This window comes from Simochromis diagramma, unplaced genomic scaffold (assembly GCF_900408965.1).
Source record: "Simochromis diagramma unplaced genomic scaffold, fSimDia1.1 OVJJ01000663.1, whole genome shotgun sequence".
NCBI classification, from domain to species: Eukaryota; Metazoa; Chordata; class Actinopteri; order Cichliformes; family Cichlidae; genus Simochromis; species Simochromis diagramma.
The window spans coordinates 546,717-574,133 of record NW_024387049.1 but is presented as its reverse complement, the minus strand read 5'-3'; the positions used below and the strand labels follow the sequence as shown (position 1 = coordinate 574,133).

The window sequence follows — 27,417 nt, the reverse complement described above, 5'->3', positions numbered from 1 at the left end:
CACCACTTTTTCCATCATCATCTCACTCTGTGAGAAAAGATCTTGCATGGAGCTCCAGGATGAGGTTAACTGATGGTCATTTTATATTTCTTCCAATTGCACAAGCAATTCTCACCTTCTTGCCGATGATCTCGAGCCCATTCTGGCCTTGTTAGGGTCTACAACTTTATCTCCAACATCCTTTGACATCTTTGGTCCTAAAAATGGATTCTGTGGACAGGTGTGCTTCAGACACAGAGAGGTGAGACTAAGAGTTCGTGTAATTGATTGATTTTAATGTGTGCATCATATGGACACAACCAATTTGGTGTAGCAAGAATTCTGGCTTGGTTGTAGGGGATCAAATACTTACTACATTGCTTTGCATCATTGGGAGAAATAGCTTTTATGTAATGTGTCTTTCTGGACTTTTGGTGGATGTTTTGTCTCTCACTGTTAAAATGAAACAAAAACAAGTGAACAGAGACTTTTCATTTCTTCGTGAGCAAAGTAAAATAGTCTGCAGGGGGATCAAATTATTTTCCCCACTGTAGATGTTTCATTGCCGGCTTTTGTTCAATGGAACATGCTGCACTATGGCCACCATGTTGCTCAAGAGGAATCAGGCTTCATAATGGTTTGTAACATGTAACACAACATCGTTATGTCATGAGACCTATTATTTGGCAAAAATAAACGAGGCATCTTACCAAAAGAAATTTACAACATGTTCTGAGCATTCAGGTTTATTGAAGGCACGTCAGTTAAAAAGAACACATTAGTTGCAGAGGACATATACATTCATTGTTAATCAGCTTTGTCCTTCAATTAAATTCATGTTAAAACTCACATATTAGGGCTGGGTATTTACTTTTTTTTCTTGCACAGGAAAATAAAAGGAATTTACTCTACGTGGCAACAATTTTCAAAGTTCCATTAATGAAGAAAACATTCAATCACGTTTAAAATCTGCCTTCCTTGAAGCACCCTTGCATTCTCATTCAATATAAAACCATTAGAATATAACCACGTATATATTAAATTTAATAAATCGGAGATACAGATCAACCAGATTTTTCATTTTCAAAACTGCTTACCACTACCGCTAATCTACAATAAATCACATTTCACATCAATATTAAATATATTTAAATTATCCTAAAGGATAGAGTTCAAATTCTCCAGTGTATAGCTACTGATTGGATTGTATTCATCATCAGGTTCATGTGGTATATAACTGCTTCACATACTTCATCAGCACGTGAGTTAGTGTTTGATAAACTGGCAGGATTTCACACCCTAGTGTCACACTGACTGACTCAGCAGTCTGGTTTTCTTCCCTTTGTCATCTGCATACGACAGCTTTGCAGAAATTTCAATGACTTTGAATGTGTTGTCTCTTTTTTGTTTCGGTCCCTTCCAACTCCTTCATGCAGGCAACCAGGAAGTCATGGCACTTAAGAGTATACTCTTCAGGAAAATATCGGAAATGGCCAACATGGGGGCTGGAGACAAAATCAAAACTGTCCACAGGGACACCTTTCTGCTTCAAAGTCTCCAAAAAGCCCTCAATATCTTTGTGCCTAATCACCTGGTCATCCCTGGAGTACAGGAAGAAATGAGGCCAGGCGGGCGGCCTGTCCTGCACGGCATCGTAGTGGTTCTTGTGAATGTACTTGGTCAACGGGTACAGCACGATTCTCAGAAGGAAAACAGTCACAGCAAAGAGAACTAGGAGGATGTACCTTAAAACAGGACTTATTTTTGGACCCAAGGTGGCCGTCAGTGCACGCAGGGCCCCACGGACGTTCCCGCTACCTGGAGCACTGTCCACGATGGCCCCAACAACAGACAGCGAACTGAACTGTTTGTCACTGTGTAGCAGTTCTACAATGTAGCGGTAAAGCATGAAGCCACCATTGCTGAACGTGTGAAAGAAAATAGGACTGTTCTCCACCTCGTAGTCATAGAGGATCTCCAGCAGTTTGAGAGCCGTGTTTCTCAGCTCCTTGTATCCAAACGACTCGGAGATGAAGACAGTCTTCAAAGGAGCCGTGTAGCGGATGGTGACGCAGCCCTGCAAGCATGGAAAACAAAGACAATGAGCATGAATGAGAGAAGTAGATGTATAAAAAACTGGCCAGTCCTGTGCAACATTTATAATGGCACAATCCTCATGAAGGGATGAGAGCAGGTGATTTGCTCGTGTCATATAGTTTGAACCTGTTCATTATAGATGGAGCTGTATTTCGAGAGGTGCTTGTCTTTGCATCCAGCCCAGCCCAACAGTATCACAACTGGCTCCTTTGTCCCCTGCCAGTGTCTCTCTGAAAACAAGGCACACGATTAAAACACACACAAAACAAAGAAATAAAGAAAATAAATGAGGCAAACAGTTACAGAAAGCTAGGCTAAATTAGCTCCAACTGTCCAAACAGTTGGAGCTAATTTGGGGGGGGGAAACACATTTTTAACGCGGCTTTGTAATTCACAGCTAGCGTGTAGGCTAAGCTAACAGAGGCATGAGCATACAGTACAATGAAATGTTGCTCACCCGACGTCCCTGCATCTGGAAACACGATGTTGTAGTCTATTTCATCGGCTGCCATTTCTGATTGCTAGAGTATCAGCTGCGGTTCTCTGACGTTAACGTTATCTCGCTCATTTGGCCGTTACAGAAAAATAACTGTAACTGTGCCACAGAGCGCTGAGGTGAAGCCTGTGTGAACCAAAGGAGACACGCACACTAAAGGTCCGCTGACTGTCACCAGCTTCTCCACTACACACACTCCTTCCTCCCGAACAGAGTGTTTCTTCTTCGTTGCTTTTTTTTCAGCAGCGTCAAGATGACCTTACTGCCCGTTACCGCCCTCTTCTGCATGCCAGGCGCAATTGCGTCTACAATTTTGCTTCTGCTCGTTCAGCTCGTCTTTCATGTCATTTCTCAGTGTGTGTCCCATAAACGAAAAACTACTTGAAAAATAAAGAAAAAAGTAACAATTGTGCATAAAATACTGTTTTTTTTTTCAGATAACTTGTCATTGTAATAGGTTTTCAAATCCCCTTATAATTTCTGAGGAAAAAAAATCTAAGAAGTAACACAATCATTTGAAATATTAATTTTTAATTAAGCTAAGTTCAGTTCCTAACTACTGATTGTTCAATATTTCATATCATTCATTCATTTATCAAACTTAACTCTCTATGTGTGTTTAACTGAATGGCGAAGTCCATATATGTTATCATTAAGTAGAACCTAAATGCATAATTTATCAGTTCACTTATCACATTTCAAATTGTTCATAGATAATCACCCACAGGATGTTATAACTTAAATTATTTAAAGTAGTAAAAATCTGATTAGATGATTTGGGGCCTGTCTTATTGTAGCTCAGCTAATAGCACTTAAGAAACCCAACAGATTTTCTTCTTCTGACAACTCCTTTAGGATTGCTACAGTACGTTTGCTTCCGTATCACCCTATCCTTCTCATACCAACCTTCTGCATGTCCTCCTTCCCTGTATGCATAGATCCTCTCTGTGAGCTTCCAATGTTCCTCCTGCCTGGCAGCTCCATATTCAAAATCCTTTGTTCACTGTATCCACTATTCCTCCCCTGTACCTCCAAACTTCCCTTTTAATTATAAATCACACATCCATGGATTGTTTTTATCTTAATTACTGACGATTGCCAACTCACATTTTAAGAGCAGAAAAACACATTTAATCTTTTAATCAACTGTAAGCATAATATGGGATATTTTTTCAAACGCAAAGCTGCATTGATTTTAAGAAACTGGGTGCTCATTCACCATTGTTGTTATAATTCCTCGATACTCAAGGGATCTTAAATGTAATATTTGACAAATGGATTAATGATTGCATTAGAAGGTGGTGCTCTATGAGAGTTTGGTCAGTGGTATCAATTCCTCCATCCTCCAGGAACATTTCCCCATTAGGATAAAATGATGATTACACCAGAACTGTCCTCTCATTTACAGTCAGGAGTCAACCTGCCGTCCACTCACAGCTTAGCGCTGCTGTGTTTAGGGCTAAATGCTAACTGCATATGCCTAAATGCTGACAATGACTTAGCATGCCAACACTGAAATAACACAAATTAAGCTGAGGCTGTAGGAAAAACTAATATATTGACACTGGTATTTATTGGATTGATTTGATCTGGACAAAGGTTTTGACCAAGTATGGAGACCACCTGATTTGGGTGAACCATGGCATTTACAGAAGGTCAATTACAAGCAAATATATTTCAAACAATAAACATCCCCAATGGTCACTGAATTCAAGTCCAAGTCTGTGGGATTTATTCCTTACAAACCAAGAGAGACAAAATTTAACACCTTCTGCCCCACACCATCTCCATCTTCTGCATGTGGGCCTTGGACGATTTGGAGAAGGTACTCTTTACCACATTGAGAGGCGCTACCTTGCCGCTCAGATAGACCTTGTTAAGACAGGTAGGAAGCCACGACTGCTCCTCCTCCTCCTGGTCTGCTTCTCCAGCTTCTTCCTTCCTGATGACGGTACAGGAGTAGGCGAAGATGTATCCTGTCATAAAGGCGTCAAATCCTGCCCGATGTGTCCCTGTGTCAGCATTCTTCTTCTGGGTTTCAATCCCAGCTGAGCGGTCATTCGTCTTTTCTCTCCCTGCTCCTGTCCCACTCAGTTCGCCACTTTTTCCATCATTTGTGTTGTTTTTTGTGTTCCGGCTGTCATCAATTGAGGCTGTTGTTATGTTCTCATCACACACACTGTTCCCCTTGCTGTCAGTCGCCAAGCTCTTTCCTTCACTCTGTGGGGTGTTTCCATCACTGTCCATTGCTGGAAAACCATCTGGGCACATCTCAGCAACTGTCCCTCGCTGGTCTCCTGGAGGATCTTCTGGATCCACTTCCATATTGGGGATTTTATTTTCCGGAGCACCATCAAAGATGGAGGAGCCCTCTCCTTCACTTCTCTTCTTCTCTCTCTGTCTCTTCCTTTTCTTCCACTTGTCATCCTTATTTTTCTCGTCCTGGAGAATGATGCGGTCTGTGTCATGGGATAACGGACACTTTGTGCCATTCGGACACCAACCAAATGCCTGGCAGACAAACAAACAAACACAAAGTTAGGTAAATTAGTAAAAACACACACAATTTCATGATATCTATTTGGCTCCTGCATTATAACAGACATACAAAAAAACCCCAAAAAAAACCATACACACAGGAGAGAAAAGAGCACTTTAGTTTTCCACAACTGTACAACTGAAGATCCAAGGTTGAAACTTACAGAGAAGCGCTGACAGATGTCAGTCTGTTCCTCAACAGAAGCGACAGCTGGAGACTCCCTGTAGTCCACATAGGTGGACATGTGACCAGCATACTGACAGAACTCTATGTGAACATGAGGTCCATTTGTTCCGGAGTCCACACTGCGACCATTATCCAGCTTACTGGGAAGAAGAGAACATGATATGAAAGAAGAGGGACAGGTAGCTGATTTTGTTTGGCTTTAAAGGACAAACAGGGTTAATGTTTCAAAGACAACGTACGCTGACATAATTATGGACACCAGACTTTTCTGCTCTACTCCAAATCTTAGCACCTTCATCATCGACTTAGCCAACAGGTTACAAAAAAAATGAGTTATCAATTATTTTAAGAGGTGTTAAAGGGCTTTGTTCTTTGGTTTTACATACTGGTAACTGCTGCATTACATCACAGAGGACACACGTGGAACTGTCCTGTTTACCTTTTAGAGAACTTAATTAGCGTCAAGTTGTGCAAATTATATCAGTGGCAAATTAATGTCCACTATAAAATTCAATCAAAACACAAAAAATAAATAAATAAAAAAACTTTACTCACCATTTCTTGTAGGCGTACTCAAGATAGGAGGCAGAGAGTCGAAGCTCAAATTCTGTGACATATTTGGTGTCGTATATCCCAGCGGGAAACATCTCTGACAGGTCAGCAGTGAAGGTGGCCAGGCGCTCGGGCAGGTGAGCATAGAAACTCTAACAGAAAAAAAACACAAACATTCGTCAATCTTCTCAAACATCTCTTTGACCAGGAAGTCATTAGAAATGTTGAATCAGTTTTGTAAAACATATCCAGGCCCAAGACAGGCAGCATTAACCTTGGCGTTTTTCCTTTTATTGTAAATGTACACTACACAGACGTGCTCTGGCTGTGAACCCAGGACCATCTTGATGTGAAACAACAGTGCTAAACATCAGTCTTATAGAGTAAAAATAAGAGTTCTATTATTATAAATACTTTATAAATGTTAAAGGTATTTAGAAAATGTCATAAACAGATTTCACATCTTAGGAAAGTGAAAACAAGACAACAACTTGCACCTGGTACAGAAAAGCCATGTCAATGAGACCATTGTGTAGCACCAGGGGTTTCCGAGCACGCAGCAGCTCAGTGAACAGTGCTCGGATGTGAACGCCGCGGTCATCTGCACCTCCCTTACGAAGAACAAAGAACAGAGAGGAAAATGAACTGACATCAGAGGCAAACCTACTGCTCCTCCCTGGCGTGATAAGTTAGACACCTTTTATTTTATTTATTTATTTTTTAAGAAAAAGGTCAGCAGATGTAATATTATTTGAAAAAGTAAGTACACCTTTTGACTGAGCAAGCTCTACATCCTTGTAGAGCTTTTGCATAAGTGCATGTTAGTCACTGTACATGTGATGAGCTGGACAGAACATAGTCGTGGTAAATAACAGAGAAAAGCAGCAGAGTGAACACAGCGGGTACAGAACACTCAGAATGGACGACACAACCTAAAGCAGCAGGAAACTTTACCTTATTGTTGCCCTTGCAGTACGGGATTCCGTGGCCGTACTGCTTGTTGAAGTCAAATCCGTGCTGCACCAGGAAATGCACTGACTGGGGCTCTATGATGTACTCCTCTGAACATAGAAGGGTGAGGTTATACACCTGCACCAGGTACGAGTCTGCAGGCTGGGGGAAGAGAAGGAAGGATGAATCACCTGTGGCATTTGTGAAATCTGCAGTGGCAGTTTCTGTAATTTGATACAGATCTAACAGCGTTATTTAAATGTGTATAACAGTCTAACTGGCACTGCTGTACAAACATGTTACACTTGTGAGTACGTTGTAATAACTGGTTTAATGTGTAGTACATGACAACATTTAAGCCACTCTAAAAGGATCATTTTGCACCTTTTGATCAAGTTTCTTGTAGCAGGCGATTCCCAACGAGAGGATGGAGCGGGACCGAGCTGCATGACATATAGCTTTGTATCTGTCCTCAATGGATCTGAAATATTACAAGAGCCAGAGAAAAATACAAGCATCTACTTCCCAAGGCTTCTTGCACAACCTACTAATACTATTTCATCTCAGAAAGACCTTTACTCACTCAGCCAGCAAGGACTTCCTGTTCCCAAGACCGCTCAGCTCCTAAAAAAACAGGAATGTGAATTTTCTGCAAACTCCCACATTACCATCTGTGCATCTAAAGTGGCGAGAAACCTGGAAGAAACCAAATTCTTTCAACACGTAAGAACTTGTAATTACCGTGTCCAGTGCAACGAAGGACGCCGTTTTAATAGCCACGACCATAGCAGGCCAAAGCTCTTTAAAGTTTTCATTCTGGACATCAATGACAGGAACTACCAGCGAAGATGCCATGCTTGTCTTAAACTGCAAAGTTGCTGACGACTACCTGAAATATGAGCTAGTTTATCTCAGGAAGAGTTTTAATTAACAGCTGCTGGATTTCCGAGACATTACTCGTTGCTTACTTGTTACAGTGTCTTTAAAATCGCAGTGTTTACTTTAACTACTGTTGTTTTTGGGAGTATTTAATTTTATCAACCGCTAACAACTTCCAAAAACATTTCAACGTGCTTCTTTGGGTCCTGTGACAAAATATCTCACAGCAGTTCGACTGTTTCCTGACTCCAAATAAAGAGCACTTGCCACTAAATACTTGCAAAAAAAAATTAAAATTAGTTAGCGTAAAACGTTATCAAGCGTGTGTGCTTTATGTTTTCATTTGACCGCTTCTGTTTCGCTTTTTGCGCGGTACGTGGTATTTTCAATCAGGCATTCCTGACAGACGCATACAAACAGTGCGTCACTATACTTGACCACCGTGGGGAAGTACGCCATTTTGGCTCAAACAAAGTCAGCTATATTTTATCCCCGTTAAGATGATATAAGTTGTTTTCGTGGGTTTTTTTTCTGTTAAAAATCTACAGGGCATGACTTTGCTTTCCACAAGTTAACGTTTGATGCAAGTGTAACATTTTCTCGTTTTTAGAGCGTGCACCCAGTTAGTAATGATTAAAAGTCACAGCTGAGCTGTACTGTAAGCCAAGCTAACTTAACATTTAGCTTTGCTGTTGCTGTTTGTTGTGACTGTGTGTGCAATGGGTGGCTGCTCCGCTCCAAACTGCTCCAATTCAACCAGCATAGGCAAGCAGCTGTTTCGGTTCCCCAAAGACCCTGTGCGGAAGAAGAAATGGGTGGTGAACTGTCGACGGGACTTTGAACCAACTCCTCACTCCAGACTCTGTCAAGTAAGTTTACAACATAGTAATAGAAAAAAAGTAGAACCAAATCTAAACAGACTAGAATCATGGATTAATTGAATAAATAGAATTAGGATTTATATATTTATTCACCGGATAATTATCTTCTGAGTTCAGCTAATTGTCAATCTTTAACCTTTTGTCATAATATCTATAATTCATGTCTTTTGGTTTTTCATTATTTTGATTCAGTGTATGTCTTCTTTGCACTTGCTTCATTTCTTTAAGGACCATTTTGAGCAGAGCCAGTTTGAGGAAATAGCCAGGTCTCCAGCTGGGGGAAAGAAGCTGAAACCTAATGCTATCCCCACTCTGTTCAATGTTGGAGAACCTCCCTACCCCGCATTCACGGTTCCCTACATCCTGCACCCTTTGAAACCTGAGCCAGGTACTGGAAATCTAAGGTGTAAAGTTGCTCTGGATCCTTTTTACTCTGATTAGAATTGAATTCCATGGATGGATTTTTGGTGAACTACAAAATGCTTGCTGTGTATGAAAGGTCACGACACTTACTGTATAGTTGTCTGTTATCTCTTACTTTTCACATCATGAACTCCTGTAGAAAGCATTTCTATTGGAAAATACAGTAAAAACAGCCCAGCAACACATTGCACATAAGCAGTGTTGTCTGGTTGCTCGTAAATGTAGATGAGCATTTTGCAGAAAAAATAGAAATGTTTGTCTCAACAGAAAAACCCAGAAGTTCTATGTACAGTTATTGCTCCATGTCTGCAGAAGTATTTAAGAAGATATCTTCTTGTTTGGATGTTTTTCTACTCTAGTTCTCAGAAATTTAATTGCACTTTTTTCCCTTGTGTTTTGGTGTAGTGGAAAAGGAGCTGAATTTCGGGGATCATGGCTATGCCAGACGCACCCCTTTGCCTGGCTTAGAGGAGGAAGATGCGGACAGAACATCTGAAGATCAGCAGCCCTGCACACATTGCCAGCTGCTTAGGAAACAGCTGGAGCAGGAGATGCAACACACTGCAAGGCTACAGAAAGAGGTAGGACAGCTGATGACTTCCCCTGCAAATCAAAGCCTGGTCTGTTGGGCTTCTTCTTTTTTTTTTTTTGGAGAGCATTGTAAGGTTTTATTGCGTTATGCAAATTATTATGAAAGTTGTTACAAAATAATGAGTGTTATGTGCAATAAAATGGCCCAAACTAACCATACACTCCTGTTTCTGTCAGGCTGAAGAGATGAAGAAGCGTCTTTATCGACTTGACCGGCTTGAAAAGGGTCTTCAGAATTTTCTGTATGAGGACCAGATCCGAGCCCTGTCACTCACCAAACGCTCCCGACGTGCTGTCTGGTCTCCGGAGACAATCCTGAAAGCCCGGAATATCCGCTGTGCAGTTGGCACCAAGGGGTACGAGTACCTGAGAGAGATTGGTTACCCGTTACCCTCCTATAGGACTCTGTGTAACCGTTTGGAGACTAAGATCATGGTGACGACTGATATGAGCTGCGAGGAGCTGGCAGAGCTAGGCCTGGGGCTCATGGCCACCTGCGACAGTCCCCCTGAAGTTGGAGATAATGATGAGGAAGAACTGATAGGTGTTTTGTCTTCTTAGCAGTTTGTGTGAATTGCTAAAGACTAAAGAGAGGATTTGCTGAATTGCTGTGAGGGACATTGTGCTTTGTATCTCCTCCTTGAATGACTTGACGTGAATTTGCTTTTGTTATGTCAACTGGTTGCACTTGCAAATGCTTATATGCGTGTGATCAGCTGATAAGAGATGCTCAGGCTAGCCTACAGTTTTACTTGTAGTATTTTCTCCCCACCCTGCTGTTATCCCATCTAGAATCAGATACTGATGATTTTTTTTCAGGTCCCTGATGCCAAAGAGGTATTGATAAAAATATAAGCTTTGGTGTTGGTGCGTGGCATTAAGAGAATCTATTTGAAACAGCTTAAATCTCAGCTTCCTTTAGCTTGACTAAAATGCAGAATAGGTGCTCGGCAAAATCCAACTACCATCATGAGACCAGAGGTGGTAGGGGAAACAGTGAAGCTTATTACAAGTGAAACAAGACTTTCCACCAGAAGACTGCATTTCCTGCTTTGGAGCTAGATGTTTACTAATGAGTTCAACATAGGGGAAGATTGGGTTAAAATCAAGTGAGCCCTTAACAATGATAAGCATACACATTGAGACGTGGGGCTAAGAGTATAGTGTGCATTAAAATCTGATATGTCATGAGTTGTTAAACAATTCTCGATATAAAAGCAACTGAGAGCAACGAGCACCAAAAGCAAAGGACACTGATACGGCAGAACAGCAGGAAACAGGGATGGACTCGCCACCTCTGAAAATGCTGACCCACTGTGAGCTTGAACATGTGCAGAGCATGTGTACCATGTAGCTTGTTACTGATTGTAGTTGAGAATTGTTTAGAGGAGTCATTTGCACAAACCCTGACAAGTTTGATGCTTGTGTTTTTAAAGTCAAGTGTCTCTGAGCTTGGCTGATATTTCCTGGCTCTGTTTACATGTATAATAAAATTAGCATTTGGAATATTTAACTTTATTTAAGTTTCATATAGACACATCTCATTACAGAGTGTTCCCTCGACATTGAAAATAAATAAGAAAAAAGAAAAAAAAAAATCACAATCTTTTTGTTTTGGTTTGTTTTTTGTTTTTTTGGGTGGGATGTAAAGCACATGATTTATGTCTTAAACCATAACATGGGTTTAGTATCAAACTATATTGTTCAATCATACCTCTCCAGTTTAAGCATTAATAAAACTGAATTTCTGTACCTTATTTTGGTCACATGTACACAACTGAGACCCTCGCTGTTTTTCAAGAAGGTTCCAAAAACGATGTATGGAAAAGGAAATAAGAGTAAATCCTGCACTGGTGAATAACCTAATTTTGCACTACAGTGTAAATTTCACTCTGAGAATTTCCCCTTTGCTCTGTTTTGAAGTGTTCAAATTTTCTGGATAGTTTAAGTCAACCTCAAAATTTATACAGAAGCTTGAATATATACATACTTCAACTAATATTTTATTAAATGTCCCTTAGCAAGTTGTACCTCAACCAGACAGCTTTGGTAGCTGTTTCCATTGGTACGGACATGACTTTTAATCCACAAATTGTCGATACTGTTGAGTGTTTTGGGAAGGCCATTCTGGCAGCTTAATGTTGGCCTGCTTTGTGTGTTTGAGATCATGTCATGTTGGAACAACCAATTATGTCCATGTTTCAACCGTCTAGCTGCTAATTTGTGATGTTGAGACTCCGATACATTTGGGTCCATTTGGAGGCAGTCCTCTCTCATTATTCGGTCCACTTTGTGCAAAGTACCAGTACCACTGGCAGTAAAACAAACCCAGAGGATGATGCTACCATCACCATACTGGTACAATGTTCTTAAGTTGAAAGTCTCTCCTTTACTCCTCCAAACATACCTCTTGTCACTGAGGCCAACAGGCTCAACCTTTGTCTTGTCTTACCATAAAACCTTTCTGCAGAAAGCCTCCATTTCTCATTCATGAGTGAGGCTCAAGTTGTTGATTTTGAAGCAGAGGCTTCTTTCTTGGTTGGCATCCACTCCCATGGCAATGTAAAAATCTCTCCTCTGTGGACAGTGACCCCGGTGTTCCAGCAGTTCCCAGTTCATAGCAAATGCGAACATTAGTGGTTCTTAACCAGTTTCCTCTCATTTGAGGGGGACAGTTTAGGTCTACTATCAGACCTTAACAAAGCAGTCGAACAACTTATACTTTTGATAGTTGTTTGCGAGGTTATTATAGTTCACTTAAACTAGATGTGGAAACGCACTTAACCATTTTATTAACTGAAACAGAAATAAAAACTTGCAAAAAAAGATTAAAGTAACATGATTTTGTGAATTTGGAAAACTAGCTAAAATATAAATAAAAAAACAGGAAAATACTTAGTTTTGGTACGTTACTGGTAAAACTCGACTATTGAGGTACTGGATGGAGGTCTGTGGGTTTTTTTGTGATACTCATTTTCCTAAATCTTGCCTCTGATATATACCCTTTATACAATAATAACAAAAAAGACTATAAAAACTCAATTAAATTAAAAGCGAAAAGTTAAAAAAAAAAATAAAACCTAATTTATAAAATACATAACTATAATACCTGAGTTCCTGAGACCTTCCCATTGGGAGTACTGGCCAATACAGTAAACATTACCTTTGTACACCGGCAAAGAGAAACTCCCAGTTGTGCTCAATTATGATCCCCAACAAGAAGTCGAAAGACATTGTAGAACCTTGAGCAATACTTATTAAAAGATTTAAATGAATGCATGTATCTATTTGAGCCTGTATGTATATTTTTGATCCTGTGTGGATCAGAGAAAATCCAATAAATTTAAACTTGTGCACCGGAATCTTTTTTCTAAAAGTCATTAAGGTAATGCTGTAACTGTAAGATCATCCGTATAACAGTTCAAAGAAGTCGTTAAAAGCCCCAAATGACTATGACATTCATGCTCATGAGTGGATGGAAACTTCTGACTGCAGCTATACACGTTCTCCATGTCAGGCAGCTCACAGTAACAGCTAACATTGGATGCTAGAATAAAAATGAAAGCATATTAATTTACTAGTGATAAAACTTAAACCCAAGTCTCATTAAATCCCACTGTTGTAACTTAATCTCAGGTCATGTGTGTTACTTTTCCCCACATAAAACAAACAGCTACCCAGGTTGGACTTTGAGCAAATCGGTAACATAAAAGCCAATATATTTATTTACATTGCAACTGGCTTGTTAACCTTCAATGGCAAGAAAACTTTAAGTCAGTGTAAACAGATGATCTTGTTTTTTTTCTACATTTTTGAAGATTAACCATCAACTTTGCAAAGTTCACACAAAGCATGGTCTTCGTGCTCATCCCTATTTATTGATCAAACAGCTCTTTTTAGTACATTTTTTCAAGTTGAGTCTTTCATGTTGATTATCACTGATTTTTGGCCTTTGAACTCTTTCTTAAATGGTGCCCTGTGTTTGTTTGTCATGGTGGCATTCACCTTTGCACACTCTAAAGCTTGGCTCGCATAGGTAGGTAACTATGGTTGAGCAGCTGAAAAACTGCATGTTTACTGTGTTCACCAGCTTTTTATAGTGTAATGTGGAGTTAACATCTGATATTTAACACCACACACAAAGTACAACAGAGGTGGGTGGTAATGTTTTCGGTTTTACAGAGTAAGAGTGGGCTCAGTAAAAACCTTTGGATAATAGTCTTACATGTAGCACCAAGGGTAGATTTCATTCTCAAGGAAAGTCTGCACTAAATCTCACTCATCGTAACTAAATCTAAATTATCCAAATATTATTTTTACATTTTTTCTCAAAACCACATGATCTTCACATAGTGCTACAGCCTAGATGAGTCCGTGCTATAGCCTAGAAGTCGAATTACCAAAAATGTGCAGGGAATCGAGGAACCATGAATATCATGTTTCATATCGGTCCACTCAATAGTTATAACCACCTAATCAATAACTGCTTGTTCAGTCAACAAGGTAACCAGAATTTTGTGGTAGTCCATTAAATTAATAAAGAGTGTGATTTTAATCAAATTTACTTGCATTCAAATAAAGTCCTTTGTTTAGTTTCTCTCTCTCTCTCTCCCCCCCCCCCTCTCCTTCTGTCTCTGTCTCTCTGTTTGATTTGGGGGAAGTGCTAGTCAGCCTCAAAGGCTTTAAAAACAACAGGGGTTTACTGTCTGCATATGTGGGTCGCAGAACAGAGAAAGAGAAAAGGTAAGATCATCTTTTTGGGCTTAAAGTATTTGTTTTTAAGGCTTTAAGTCTTTTGTTCTGAAGGTCAAACATATTAACTATTGTAGGGGTGTATTTTGTGGAATTCCAACTAATGCAGTTTAACCACAGAGATCTGTTCCTGTCTTGTACACTTTAATACTTGTTATACATCTAAACATTTAAATTAGGAGAGGAAAAGAAATGGCGACCCGAAAAGGCTTTAATTATCTAACAAAAGTGATCCAGATCACGTTGAAACAGAGAGACAGTACACTCTGAGTCTGTCTCTGTCTGTCTTTGCTTTGATGCTTGCATGTTCTCCATGTGCCCCAAAATACCTCTGTGTGCCCGCTGTTTACCCCGGCTCTTTTTGCAGATTATCTTCGCATGTAAAGACAGACACAATGATGTTTTGCTCTTTTAATTATTTTTGGATCAGACTGAGTGCTACTGATTCAACCCCAGACTGCCTAGTCTGCATGTGCTATCTCCTTTTCCCTGACTTTGTGCCACGAAGCCTTGGAAAAGATTTTTTCTCTTCACTTCTTCACATTAGGTGCAAAACATTTGTTGTTTTTGTTTTTTCAATTATTGCACAATGTCTTTCTTGTCAGGTAGATACAGTCCAGGCTGCCAGGGAGAGACAATGGGCTCTCTCTTGACGCTGTGGCTGTTCGCAGCATTGCCAGGCCTGCTGTGGGCCTCACACAGCACTCTGATTGTGGAGGGGGACAATGATGCCTCCAGGATCTGCAAACCTGCCCCCCAGTGGGACATTAAGGGATATGCACCCATGCAAGACCTGTTGGGAAACGTGGCTGTGGTGGCGCTGCTGAAGGCTGCCTGACAGTTCTGCCTCAGGCAGGCATCCAAGTAAGAAAGTTGTAATAGTTAAAACTCCTATTTTTAAGTTTTATTTTGAAGAGTAAACCCATTAACCAGTTGTATGTATTTTTTTATTGGCTTCTTAATAATACAATTTTCTCTATAGTCTTGTTATTTTCTGAAACACTATTTCCCGATAGTCCTCAAATTTGTATTTTAGTTTTAAAAAAGTCATTTTAAATAGACTACTAGATAGCATGTTGTTAAAGGAAAAACAGAAAAGGAATCCACACCATCTTTATACAGACCTTAAATCTCTCATGTGTTTACTGAAATTGCTCGGATACAACATTACAGTATACTAATATTAACAATATAAGAAGAATTATGTATTATTAGACCATATAATCCGAGCTGATTTTTTTGTCTTATTTTGAAGAGTAAAATTAAGAAAAATGTAAAACAAACATGATCTTTGTACAAAAGGTGTTCTTGTGGAGAGACAGTTGCTCAGAATTCCTCTTATAAGCCTCTAAACATGATTCTGCTGCACAATTAGTGTAGTAAAGATTTATCATCCTTTTATTTTTTTTCTCTTAAAACTTGAAGACAGACAAGCCCTCCTTGTTCCTTGAGTCGAGGCTTTGACGTCCTGTGATTCTAGAAAAACCTTTTCCAACTGTCCAGATTAACAGCGATGTGAGATTATACCCAGCTCTCTATCTTCTCTTCCATCTGTTCATCCGTAGAATTGGAGGCCTGCGTGATAGGCTGAATCGCAACAACATGACTGAGGTGTCTTTCATAATAGTAAATGAGCGTGACGCTCATTCCAGAGCAATGTATTGGGAGCTGAAGAGAAGTGCTCCCACCGGGGTCCCCGTGTTTCAGCAGCAACCTCTTCAAAATGATGTGTGGGAGGCTCTGGACGGAGACAAAGATGACTTCCTGGTTTATGACAGGTGAGATGAACCTGCCCTCATGACATTTACCTCGTATTTTTGATTTTATTTAGGGCAAAACACTTTAAATGTTTGAACTTTGCTTTAAATCATGCATGTGAACGGTTACATAGATAGCAGGACTTAAAACAGGGTAATGTAGATAATGGTATGATGTGTACATGAAGGAGTAGAGGAGAGAACATGTATAAAACCCCATGCAGACGGAAAAAGTTGTTCTTCCTTTTAGTTCCACACACATGTCATATTTGTATGCATCATGTGGACGTTATGAATTTGCATTTCAATTCTCCCTCTCTTTCTGCTTCATTTTCTCCAGGTGTGGTCTCCTCACCTTTCATATAGTGATGCCTTACAGTTTTCTGCATCACCCATTCGTAGAGGCTGCAATCAGAGCAACTTATCAGAAAAATATCTGTAACTGCACTGTGAGTGATCAGTGGAAAAATGTGTGCGAAATGAATGAAGTCCAATGTTATAGTTCACAGAACTAATCAACAGGCCTGGGCGTACCCTGTCATTTATCCTATGACATCTGGGATGAATGGATGCATGGAAGGATGGATGGATGGATGAATGGAAGGATGGATGGAAAGATGGAAAGATGGATAGATGGTTGGATGAATGGATGGAAGGATGGCTGGATGACTGGATGGATGAATGAATTCATGGAACGATAGATGTATGAATGAAAGTATGGATGGATGGATGGATGGATGGATGAATGCATGGATGGATGGATGGATGGTTTAATGAATGGATGGATGGATGAATGGATGGATGGATGGATGGATGAACTGAAGGATGAATGGCTGGATGGTTGGATGGATGGATGGATCGTTGGATGAATGGAGGAATGAATGAATGAATGAATGGAAGGATAGATAGATGGATCAATGGATGGATAGATGGATGACTGGATGGGTGGATGACTAGATGGATGGATGAATGGATGGAAGGATGGATGAATGGATGGAAAGATGGGTGGATGGTTGGATGAAAGGATGGAAGGATGGATGGATGACTAGATTGGTGGATGAATGGATGGATGGATGGATGGATGAATGAATGAATGGATGGAGGGATGGATAAACTACACAATATTTTTAAGTTCTGTAATGTTTCCTTTTCATAGTGAGGGACTGGCAAGGAATTGTTGGTCAGCTTCACATGAACTTGACTGGGATTTATTGGTAGATTGGCCTCTTGTAGTTAGTTGAGTTGTCTTGAGTTGGCCCTAAATATTGGGAATAAAACTGGTTTGATTGAAAAAAAAAAAACAGAAAAAAGTAGTAATTGGGTTTTAAGAACAGCAGAGCATTTCACAGAAATGAGGCTGACTAAAAACAAGGTAGAGATTATTAATCAGAAACATTAGCTAATGTTAATGATAGCTAATAGCAAGTTGATAACATTTTACTACATCAGTGTTGTGCCATTACTTCAATGTGCTGCCCCCAAGTGGCCGAAATAAATGTGACAATTGTGAGTGTGATGCAGCTTTAACTCAAGAATAATGAATATGGTGTGTGTGACTGTGTATTCCTCTTTTCCAGCATAATTCTACTTCATCTGTCGGTGGTAACAACATCAGAAAGAATGGCACAGCTCAGCTTGTTGACGAAGGTTCAGAAGTGGCAGACACAGCTTCTGGAGGGACTCACCACCACCACCACCACGACCATCATCATGATGACCCCCCCTCTCATCAACACCACCACGATCAACATTCCAGTCACCAGAATCAGTCGCTACATCAGCAGGATCAGGGTGATTCTACTTCTCATCACCACCACCACCATTCCCCCCATCAGCAGCACCAACATGATCATTAATCTGGCAGCAGCACTGATAACTAACATTTGTAATTTGCTTTAGTGTAGTTTGATTAGAATCTGAATGTTTTTTGTGTATTTTTATTTTATTGTATTGTCTAATTAAACAGTGATTATACTGTGGTTTGTCTCCTGGCATTTCCACACTCCACATCTCTGTGTGGATAAAGTAACCATTCTCCACCATCTCCTCACATTAATGAAGTCCGCAGTGTAAAAGCTGCTTGCAGAAAACTGTGGATGGATGTGTGTGGTGAGATGGGATGGATCAAGAGTTACTGTCACCCACACAGAGCCAGGGGAGGGTGTGCAATGCTGCTGAGCAAACCTCTGTCAGATTACTGTTTAAAGGGGATATTACTACCATTAATAGCACGATTCATGATGAATATTTGTAGTGATTTGTGTGTGCTAATTGTTCTTTGCTGCAACTTTTCATTTAAGGAATACAGGAGGTTATTTAAAACTGAGTATACTAATCATATGTAATTATTAGACACTGTGTTGCATGTAGAAGACATTCATAGTATTCGCTTCTGTTTGACCCACCTTATCCACTACAGGCTTAGCCCACACTGTTATTCACTGCATGTTTGCTGTGTGACTCATGTTTCTTCTTATGAATTCAGAGTGTGGAAAGAAACTATAAATTGTTTTGTTTAAAAAAGCAGATATAGAGACCAAGTGATTTTTTTATTAAAAATTAACATTAAAATTGACTCTTCTGTCTTACGTCTATGGTATGTGTCCTTTTTAACTTAGGTAATAACAAAAACCTGGCAGTAGCAAGGCAGTGTTAAATGGATTCAATTAATTTAGTTTAACTTCTTCTTTTCCCTTAAACCAATGGTCTGTTGCTAGTTATGTAGACACCGAGTGATTTATTATTTTATCTATTAAGTGAAAATTCAAGCTGTATATTGAATTTATTCGACATTTTGTATCATATGATTTTGAATTTTCTTCAGTCACACTTGCAGTAGCATTTTCAGATAGGATTTAGCTGGCAGTTACACACCGTAGTACACACACTGATTGACTCAGTCCTGCTTAGGACTTGACTGAGATGCCGCATGCTCTGACAGGACAGAGCTGAAGAGAGAAATCACAGCTATATACCATCACAATGAAGGTAAAGTGAATGTTATTTTGAATGTGAATGTTATTTTCAGCTGTGTTTACTGTAGATTCTCCTCACATTGTTGGAGGCTGCTGTGGTTAAAAGCTGTTATCTTAATGATAACTGCTGCATAAATGAAGATGCATAGGCTCATGCTGTTATTTTGAAATACTGTATATTTCTAGTCTTGAAAGCATCTTCTTGTAACTTTCCCTTCAGTACTACTCTACACGTTAAACCTTAGCACATAGGAGTTCTGTTCAGCTCTGTTAGGGATTGTTTTCCGTAAATCCTTATGAGGACACAGGTAAGGCTTAACTGCTTAGCCTAGCTTTGGCCACACAGCCTGCTGCTTCTAAATAGTGCTTTAACTTACATGAAGTAGCAGAGTGCATTTAATATTAACAGACTGTTAAAGAACAAATTTATCTCCTCACCGCTGCATATTATTGGTTATTGATGAACAGTGTTGGTCAAGTTACTTGAAAAAAGTAATCAGTAACTAATTACTGATTACTTCCCCCAAAAAGTAATCCCGTTACTTTACTGATTACTTATTTTCAAAAGTAATTAATTACTTAGTTACTTAGTTACTTTTTAAAAACACGATTTACAACCTGAATAGATAATAAAGCGATAGATCTTTCAGCCCAATTCTACTTTTTCTGCATAATCCATCATACAAAATGTAATCAAATGGAAAAGTCTCTTTTTTTAACTTGTTTTATCAGTTTTAATCTTTTAACTTTATGCATCAAGTAAAAATTAAATTATATGCACCATTCTCTGACTTGAAGAAATGAGTTTAACATTTAAACCTATTTTCTGCACATTCCAGCACATAAAATAAAATATACACTCAGTCTTTCAAATAGATGCAAGTAAAACACAGCAGAAAATAAATAAAGTCAAAGACTAGTGGTCCTTTTGCTCTATTTTCACCTGTAAAGCAGGAGTGAGGTAGGCGGAGGTTTACGCTGGTGCAGGTGTGCCGCAGCAGTCAGTGGAAGAATCCCCGAGTTTCTCTGTGAATTTCCCATTACGTCGTAGCGCACTCGGTGCTTGCTTGGAAGTTTAGGGGGTTTTTTCGCTGTAAAAAGAAGTTTTCTTCCCACTTACAACAGACGCGAATGTTTTTGTCACTTTTTATGGAATCAAACTCAAAATAAGGTCAGTACTTCCACGCTTTAAACGCTGCACGCTCATACTCTCTCCTGCACTCGATATATTATCCATTGTTGATCTGCACACAGCTGTTGTCACAAACCTCGCACTGGCTTATGTCATTGTCATGAGACATTCTCGCAAAAAAATCACGGTTTTAGTAACGCAGTAACGCAGCGTTCCTACGGGAAAGTAACGGTAATCTAATTACCGTTTTTGCAATAGTAATCCCTTACTTTACTCGTTACTTGAAAAAAGTAATCGGATTACAGTAACGCGTTACTTACTGCCCATCTCTGCTCCCCACTCCCATGAGAGTGCCATGCTAAAGTCATCAGCTAAGGCTAGCAAGCTTGGCTAACAAGCTGCATCCATCAGCAGTATAGGTGCAACGCAAAGACATGAAAACTGGAGCACCAACTTGCTGTAGCCACATTATTTAGCTTAAGTAAAAATACTATTAAAGGCACCAACACCACATACATGCTCAAATTCAATACCAGTATAGTTGCCAGGCTGGATACCTGTTATTTTAATGAGTGACATTTTAACATGGTAGTCTAATGGGACTGATACTCTTTGGAAGCCATTAGAAGAACTGCACTTTCGGACTCTTCGGCATTGGCTTCATTGATGGTGGATGAAGCATGTGTTAGCCTGGAAAAAGAAGGGTTGTTCATTTATTTCCATTCTTTGAACCTCTGTATAAACCTCCTACTGGAGGTTTATACAGAGGTTTATATATACAGATTTCCCCCTTCTTGTATTTTTTTTCTTTTTTATATATATAATAGTGCAACTAATGAATCAACTCTTCTGAGACATAGCAGTTCAGAGCAGTAGTGATCCAGTTTATCTGTAAAAAGACTGTATATTTCTTAAGTTCTACCCAAGCCTGAGGCAAACATGCACAACACCACAAGAGGAGTCTGATGGTGAAGTAAAGAGAAACACACCTGCTGTGCACGCAACTTTCATCTTCAGACACTAGATGGCAGCACTGTAATACTTTAATCACACCAGGACACGTGTCACCCTGTCGTCCACATCAGTCAGCCACTCATCAAGAGGATTATTAGTTATCATCCATTATCAAAAGAGATACGTTTGGATTAGTGCACATAATCCTTAAATTGTAATCCAGATTATCTCCTGGTAGTTTAATCAATTTTGCAGCGAGGTGTTGTTTGTTGCAAAGTACTTTTTGAGAAGAGTACTATTTATGAGCGTGCAAAGTGCTGGGAACAGTTAGTTGTACTGATATAAAAAAGTTTATATGAGTACATTTTATGGTTTGTACCAAAAAACCGGCAAATGACTTTATGTGTAGTCGTCATCTTATGATGAGGGTTTTGAAACCAGACCTCGTCCAGTCCAATACAACAAAATGAAACTTTAATGCAGTGACAAATCATGTTTGGCCTTTGCAGAATGAACACAATATTAGAAAAATCAATAATGTAGAACAGCATAAATGCCATATAAACAAGTGTGTTCATTATACCAAAAAAGGTGTTTGATGTTTTCTGTTTTTTTGTGAGAGACTTATATTATTTCATTTTAAAACGTTTGTGTTTTCTTCAGCTTTGCAAATCAAAGTTTCTCTTGTTTTTTTCTGTTTCAGGATTTTCAAGTGCTCACTGTGTGGCAGAAAGTCCAGTTATTTTACCATGGGATTTTGGAAAAAGGAGGCATGTAAATTCATTTACCCATTTTTTTTTCTCAGAGATTAGCAGTTTATTTTTTTCTAAAGGTCTTTCTGCTTTTCTCTCACCTTCTTGTCATTTAGACAAAAGGACAGACAACTGGCTTCTGGTCTATTCTCCTGTGCCAATTAGCTGTGTCTTCCTGTGTTACTTGATCATTATATGGGTGGGGCCAAAGCTAATGGCAAGGAGGCAGCCAGTCAACCTCAGACCTGTCTTGATAGTTTACAACTTTGCCATGGTCTGCCTGTCTGCCTACATGTTCTATGAGGTAAATACCATACTGCTTGAAGGAACTATCGGAAAAGACAACGGGGAGCGGGAATTCAGAGCAGCTAAAAGGAAGTCAGTATAGGATAATACAAGAACTTCCAATGACACTAAAACCACCTGCTTAATGTTGTGTAGATGTTACTCATGGGACCAAAAGAGCTCTGATGTTTTGGGGGATGGACACAGAACCACTGGGGGTGTCCTTCAATCCCTGCTGTATCTCTCTTCTGGGTCCAGTTATACATAAATGCCAACAGAACCTTCCACTCTTCTGAGATAATCACTGTAACTCACTTCACTTCCCAGTGGTTTCAGTTTGTAGCAGTTTGTGGCTGGTGGATTCTAGTACTTGCATGTCAACTCTCTTAAAACAGTTATTGGCATATAAAACACACTGAGCAAATAGATCATAAAAAAAAAATAAACCATCCAAATGGCTGTCAAAGTTTGTGAATCTGTAAAATCCTAATGTGAGCTATAAAATAGTTTAATATAGGTAATTTTGGACAGAAACACCGCCTAAAGCAATCCACATCTGTCAGAGTGTAAACAGACATTTTACCATCGGCTCTGTTTGGAAGTCTGTGCTGCGCATCAGTGGCTACATTTTCACGTTTACAGCATGATTTAAAGATCAAATGGTCCCGCATGGTTCATGTGTCCTATTCCTTCACGGAATATTTGGTAAAGGATTTTTACCTATTTAATGAAACGTCATTTTGCTAAATGAAAGAAAAAACAAGCAGAGATGAGAGCATCTTTTCTCTTTACAGTTTACAACCTCTTCCTGGTTGGCAGGATACAGTCTGCTGTGCCAGCCAGTGGACTACAGTGACAGCCCATTGGCCATGAGGGTAAATGTTTTTCACTAAATTAATTTTGACATGTACACTACTGTGAAAAAACTGTCGAGCCATTTCTTTGGATTTTGTTTCTGAGCAGCCAGACTGTTTTGCAGAGCAATATTTCTCCAGGCTTTCTGAAGTTTATCTTTGGACATTGGCTGCTTTTTCACTTATTTTCAGTCCAGTCCTTGTACCTGACCATTTTCAAAAGAAAGTTTTTTTGTTTTTTTAACCCACTTAACGCCAACTGATGAGACAGTGTTTTGTCTACACATAATAGACAATTTAGCAAAGAGCCAATTTTAAATTGGATCCTTTGTTACTGACATCATGTCATAATAGAAGAGGTGGCATGCCTAAAAAGCTGTCTACATCAGATAAACAGCATTTGACAGTCCTGTCTTTGAGAAGTAGGAAACATTATAAGAAAGTATCCTAAGAGAGTTGAGGCTGTGTTTAAGAATAAAGGTGTTCATAAAGTTGGACTTTGCAGCTCATTGGAATTGTACAGAATTGTTTCCATTTATGTTTGCATATTTCAGTAAATCTCTGCATTTCCAATTTTCATAGAGAACTGTAAAGAATGCTCATGGCTCAATATTTTTTACAGAACTGTGTATATATATATATATATATATATATATATATATATATATATATTTAAAATTGTTTGAACTGCAGTGCACGAAGGTTAATAATGTATTTTTTATAATTTTGGACAGATGGCCAGAGTGTGCTGGTGGTTCTACTTCTCCAAAGTTATAGAGCTCTGTGACACTGTGAGTTTCAAGCAAGCTTATACGAGCATGTATTTTCATGGCTGCAAGACGCTTCTGCCTAACTGTCTTTGTGTGATTCTGTGATTCAGATATTTTTTATCCTAAGGAAGAAGAACAGTCAACTGACCTTCCTCCATGTCTACCATCATGCCACAATGATCTTCAACTGGTGGGCTGGGGTTAAATATGTGGCTGGTGGACAGTGTGAGTACAACCCACTAGTCCAGTTTTACAAAATATTGTGATTAAAGAGTCTTTGAGCAGCAAACAGAAATATTCAAGATAATATATGGTTCTCATTCAGAGTGTCTGTCTACAGCTTTCCTGATAGGTCTGATTAACTCCCTCGTCCATATAGTGATGTACATGTATTACGGCCTGGCAGCTGTGGGACCAAGCATGACCAAATACTTGTGGTGGAAACGTTACCTCACCACCCTACAGCTGGTCTGTATGCATCTCATTCACATTCATTTTACAGTGATCATCCTCTAACTTAAAAATGATCTCCTCTTAATTTTTAGCTCCCTTTTATGTTTTTGGATAGTTCATTATGGTTCATTAAGTCGTCAGTCTGTATTTCTATCTGTAGCATAAAGGCAGTCACCTTCCTGATTCTGCTATGTGTACTTTAGGAGCTTGTACAATAACAACAACTACTAAGCCATCAAAGGTGATAATCCTGAAAAAGCCAGAACTGGCTTTATAGGGAAAAAATATAAAAAGTGGTGGATGTTTGTCAGTTAGAAATATTTTCTTTGTTCTCTCACACTTAAATAAGACCAAAAAGTCCTTATTCTGATAGGCTTAGTCATCACCAACGACGACTTAGATCTCAGAGGCTTAATAATTTGGTTTTGATGAGCTTAACGTGTAGGCTTCCTGATTGGTTTGTCATTGTTCTGACTGACTGCTGGCAAAACGAGACAGATTAGCAGCACTGATGCTCCTCAGCTAACTACTGGACCATCTGTTTTCTACTTATAGTCTAATGAAAAGACAATGCATCCTGTATTTTTTTTCTTTCCCTTATGGCTTCAGCTTATATAGGTCAGTATGGTGCCTGACTGCCATTCTGTGACATGAATTGCACTGACCTTCAAAACGACCCCCAAGCCATCATTAACACTTGTCTTTACAATTTAGTTAACTGAAGCTGAGGTAGTTCACTCGTGACTAGCTTTATGAATCCAATGGACACCTTCACATGGTGACTTATTTTCTTTTTTTAATGAGTACTTTTGCCCGTGTTACTCTCTGCTGACAACCCTACTCTGTTTTTATAAAAGAAAAAGAAAAAAACAGTCATACTGCATAGTATCTAAATGATATGTATATGGTTACACAAGAAATATCAACATATGTTACTGAGAAACGACCAAAAAATCACCACATACTGCAAGATAACTAATCTTTACTATTTTTGTTTCCATGTGAGCGTCACTGGGTGTAAGATTAATAATGACATCATCAATATTACATATAATTTCATTCCTTTTTACGAGTAACTAAAGAATAACTTTGGAGTCATTTCCATAGACTGTATGTAAAAGATGGACTTAAGTAAGCATTCTTTTTAATGGCCAGCAGAGGGCAAACTTCTCTGGTTTCTGTAAAGGTCAGTGGGAAAATAACTCTTGCTTGTCTTTTCTGGGACAGTTTATGGTCTTAACCACTGATTTCCAGTCACACTGAAGACAACTCAATTTTAACTCAGTTTTTTTTTTATATAAAATATAATATTATATATAAAATTGTAACTTATGGTCCAGTGAGAGAGTAAGCTTGCCCATGTGTCTGGCATGTCACTACCCTATAAGCATGTAGTGCCCCTCTGTTTCACTCCTTTCTTGTCGTTTGAAAACAGCAAGGTAAAAGAGCCCCTTCAAGACAACCATTCACTAATTCATTATTCATTATTCACTAATAACTTGGTAACATCAACATGGCTTTATCCATTTTCTATATACAAGACTGTGGATATTTCTCCAACCACTCTACACCCAATATACAGAGGAACTTGCTGAAAGTGTTCAAGCCTATATAGCTCATATAGCAAGTATGAAAATTGCCTAACTGTTATCCCCTACTGCTTTCATCTCTTACGTGACCATCCTCTTGTAATTTTCTTGTACTCAGTGCCCTGAAAGTCTACCATCATGCAATTGTTTCTCTTTACAGCTCCAGTTTTTCATAGTGACTATCCATACCAGCTACAATCTGTTTGCTGACTGTGACTTCCCTGACTCTATGAACATCACCGTTTTGGCATATTCTCTCAGCCTCATCATTCTCTTCAGTAACTTCTACTACAGAAGCTACCTCGTCGAAAAGAACAAGAAAACTTAACTCAAACTCAAAACTGTTATGAGAGAGGGAAAAAAGGAAATAAAAAGAAACAAAAATCCATCTCTGTTTGTTTGCTATCCTGATCATTTAATTTTAGCGACTGTTTGGATGGTAATTCTTATTATGTATGAAAAACAGGATATAAACGTACAATATAATGTAACACCAGACAGGTGAAGCATATTTACCCCCATAAAGAGATGTTTGCTTCACAACAGTGCTGGTTACATTCATGTGCAGTGAATAGTCCTATTTTTTCATCTAGCAAGATCCCAAACACACTTAATACACGTTAACTGTGTTTCCTCCCCCAGCTGCTATTAGAAAAATACTTTTAATCTCCATTGGAGGTTTTACACCCACTGGATGGCAGTCCATACAGTTGTTGTCCATACAGAATGGCACTCCATGCTCTCTATATATTTATTCTACTTGTGTTTGCCTCCAAAGTTCCCAGCTCATAATCCTCTCTTACCGATGGGGAGACACCACACCCACCACCTACTTATCCACCCCATCTGTCATGATGTAAAAATATAACTGGGCAGACAAGTGAGACAGTTCCATTCTCCAACCTTTGCAGACAGTAATGAAAGGACCATTAAAGGAAGAAATAGATTAGCCAAATATGCAATACCTTATAATAAATTCTCAGACTAGCATATCAGTTTTGACTCTCCTATGTTTAAACTCAATAGAGATGACAATGAACATGAAAAAGTTGCTAAATCAACATTACAAAGGCAACATCTTAGCTTGTTATTAGTGATATAGAATCTCACATTTTTATGTGTTTTTCAAAGGAATATAACAGAAAAGAAGCAGAAGGGAAACAATTGCTTGCTACAAAGGAGAGTTTTAAAATGCAAAGCTGATCCCCGATCAATATTAAAAATTAGAAATTATTATAGCCACAAAATTGCATTAGGCAGCAATTGATCACAGGCTTTTTTTTAAAAATGATCTAGCCGCAGCTCTAAACACTTTAATGAAAGAACAAATGATGCTTTTAGTTGCACCATCCTTTCTCCACATGCCTCTGTTATCAGCTTTACATTTTCACAATTAAACGCCTATTTATATCCAAGTATGGTGCAGTTTCAGTACATATATTACCATCTGATGATGGTATCATTCCTACAAAAACTACCAAAAACTAAGGTGGTGATGCAGACTGTTGATCATACTCTTAACTGTACACCAGCAGCATGAATTCAAACTTTTCACTTGGCCCACTGAAAC

At 39.0% G+C, this 27,417-nt stretch overlaps 5 protein-coding genes across 6 annotated transcripts; 3 read left to right on the top strand and 2 right to left on the bottom strand.

Annotated features, from left to right (window-relative positions):
• Window positions 1-695: 695 nt before the first annotated feature.
• tmem53 (transmembrane protein 53) lies at window positions 696-2,804 on the bottom strand. Its single transcript, XM_040044936.1, has 3 exons — window positions 2,534-2,804; window positions 2,203-2,306; window positions 696-2,056 (listed from the first exon to the last, which is right to left on the bottom strand). The coding sequence occupies exons 1-3, from the start codon at window positions 2,586-2,588 to the stop codon at window positions 1,355-1,357; spliced, it is 861 nt and encodes a 286-aa protein (XP_039900870.1). The 5' UTR covers window positions 2,589-2,804; the 3' UTR covers window positions 696-1,354.
• A 1,319-nt stretch (window positions 2,805-4,123) lies between these two features.
• toe1 (target of EGR1, exonuclease) lies at window positions 4,124-7,906 on the bottom strand. Its single transcript, XM_040044918.1, has 9 exons — window positions 7,769-7,906; window positions 7,542-7,689; window positions 7,384-7,424; window positions 7,185-7,281; window positions 6,804-6,962; window positions 6,347-6,460; window positions 5,853-6,001; window positions 5,275-5,437; window positions 4,124-5,083 (listed from the first exon to the last, which is right to left on the bottom strand). The coding sequence occupies exons 2-9, from the start codon at window positions 7,653-7,655 to the stop codon at window positions 4,334-4,336; spliced, it is 1,587 nt and encodes a 528-aa protein (XP_039900852.1). The 5' UTR covers window positions 7,656-7,689; window positions 7,769-7,906; the 3' UTR covers window positions 4,124-4,333.
• Window positions 7,907-8,080: 174 nt separating this feature from the next.
• si:ch73-382f3.1 (uncharacterized protein LOC100151273 homolog) lies at window positions 8,081-12,613 on the top strand. Its single transcript, XM_040044921.1, has 4 exons — window positions 8,081-8,548; window positions 8,789-8,948; window positions 9,389-9,564; window positions 9,752-12,613. Exons 1-4 carry the CDS (start codon window positions 8,399-8,401, stop codon window positions 10,133-10,135), a joined length of 870 nt encoding a protein of 289 aa, XP_039900855.1. The 5' UTR covers window positions 8,081-8,398; the 3' UTR covers window positions 10,136-12,613.
• A 1,583-nt stretch (window positions 12,614-14,196) lies between these two features.
• Window positions 14,197-18,600, top strand: selenop2 (selenoprotein P2). Of its 2 annotated transcripts, none has more exons than XM_040044919.1 (5): window positions 14,197-14,317; window positions 14,932-15,190; window positions 15,892-16,104; window positions 16,424-16,532; window positions 17,661-18,600. In XM_040044919.1, exons 1-5 carry the CDS (start codon window positions 14,287-14,289, stop codon window positions 17,937-17,939), a joined length of 891 nt encoding a protein of 296 aa, XP_039900853.1. In that variant the 5' UTR covers window positions 14,197-14,286; the 3' UTR covers window positions 17,940-18,600. The 2 variants fall into 2 exon arrangements, with proteins under 2 accessions (XP_039900853.1, XP_039900854.1); XM_040044920.1 differs by having other exon boundaries at window positions 14,227-14,317; window positions 14,936-15,190.
• Window positions 18,601-19,065: 465 nt separating this feature from the next.
• elovl8a (ELOVL fatty acid elongase 8a) lies at window positions 19,066-26,233 on the top strand. The gene is made up of 8 exons (XM_040044909.1): window positions 19,066-19,071; window positions 21,848-21,914; window positions 22,013-22,200; window positions 22,976-23,056; window positions 23,770-23,826; window positions 23,916-24,030; window positions 24,146-24,273; window positions 26,008-26,233. The coding sequence occupies exons 1-8, from the start codon at window positions 19,066-19,068 to the stop codon at window positions 26,173-26,175; spliced, it is 810 nt and encodes a 269-aa protein (XP_039900843.1). The 3' UTR covers window positions 26,176-26,233.
• The last annotated feature ends 1,184 nt before the right edge of the window (window positions 26,234-27,417 follow it).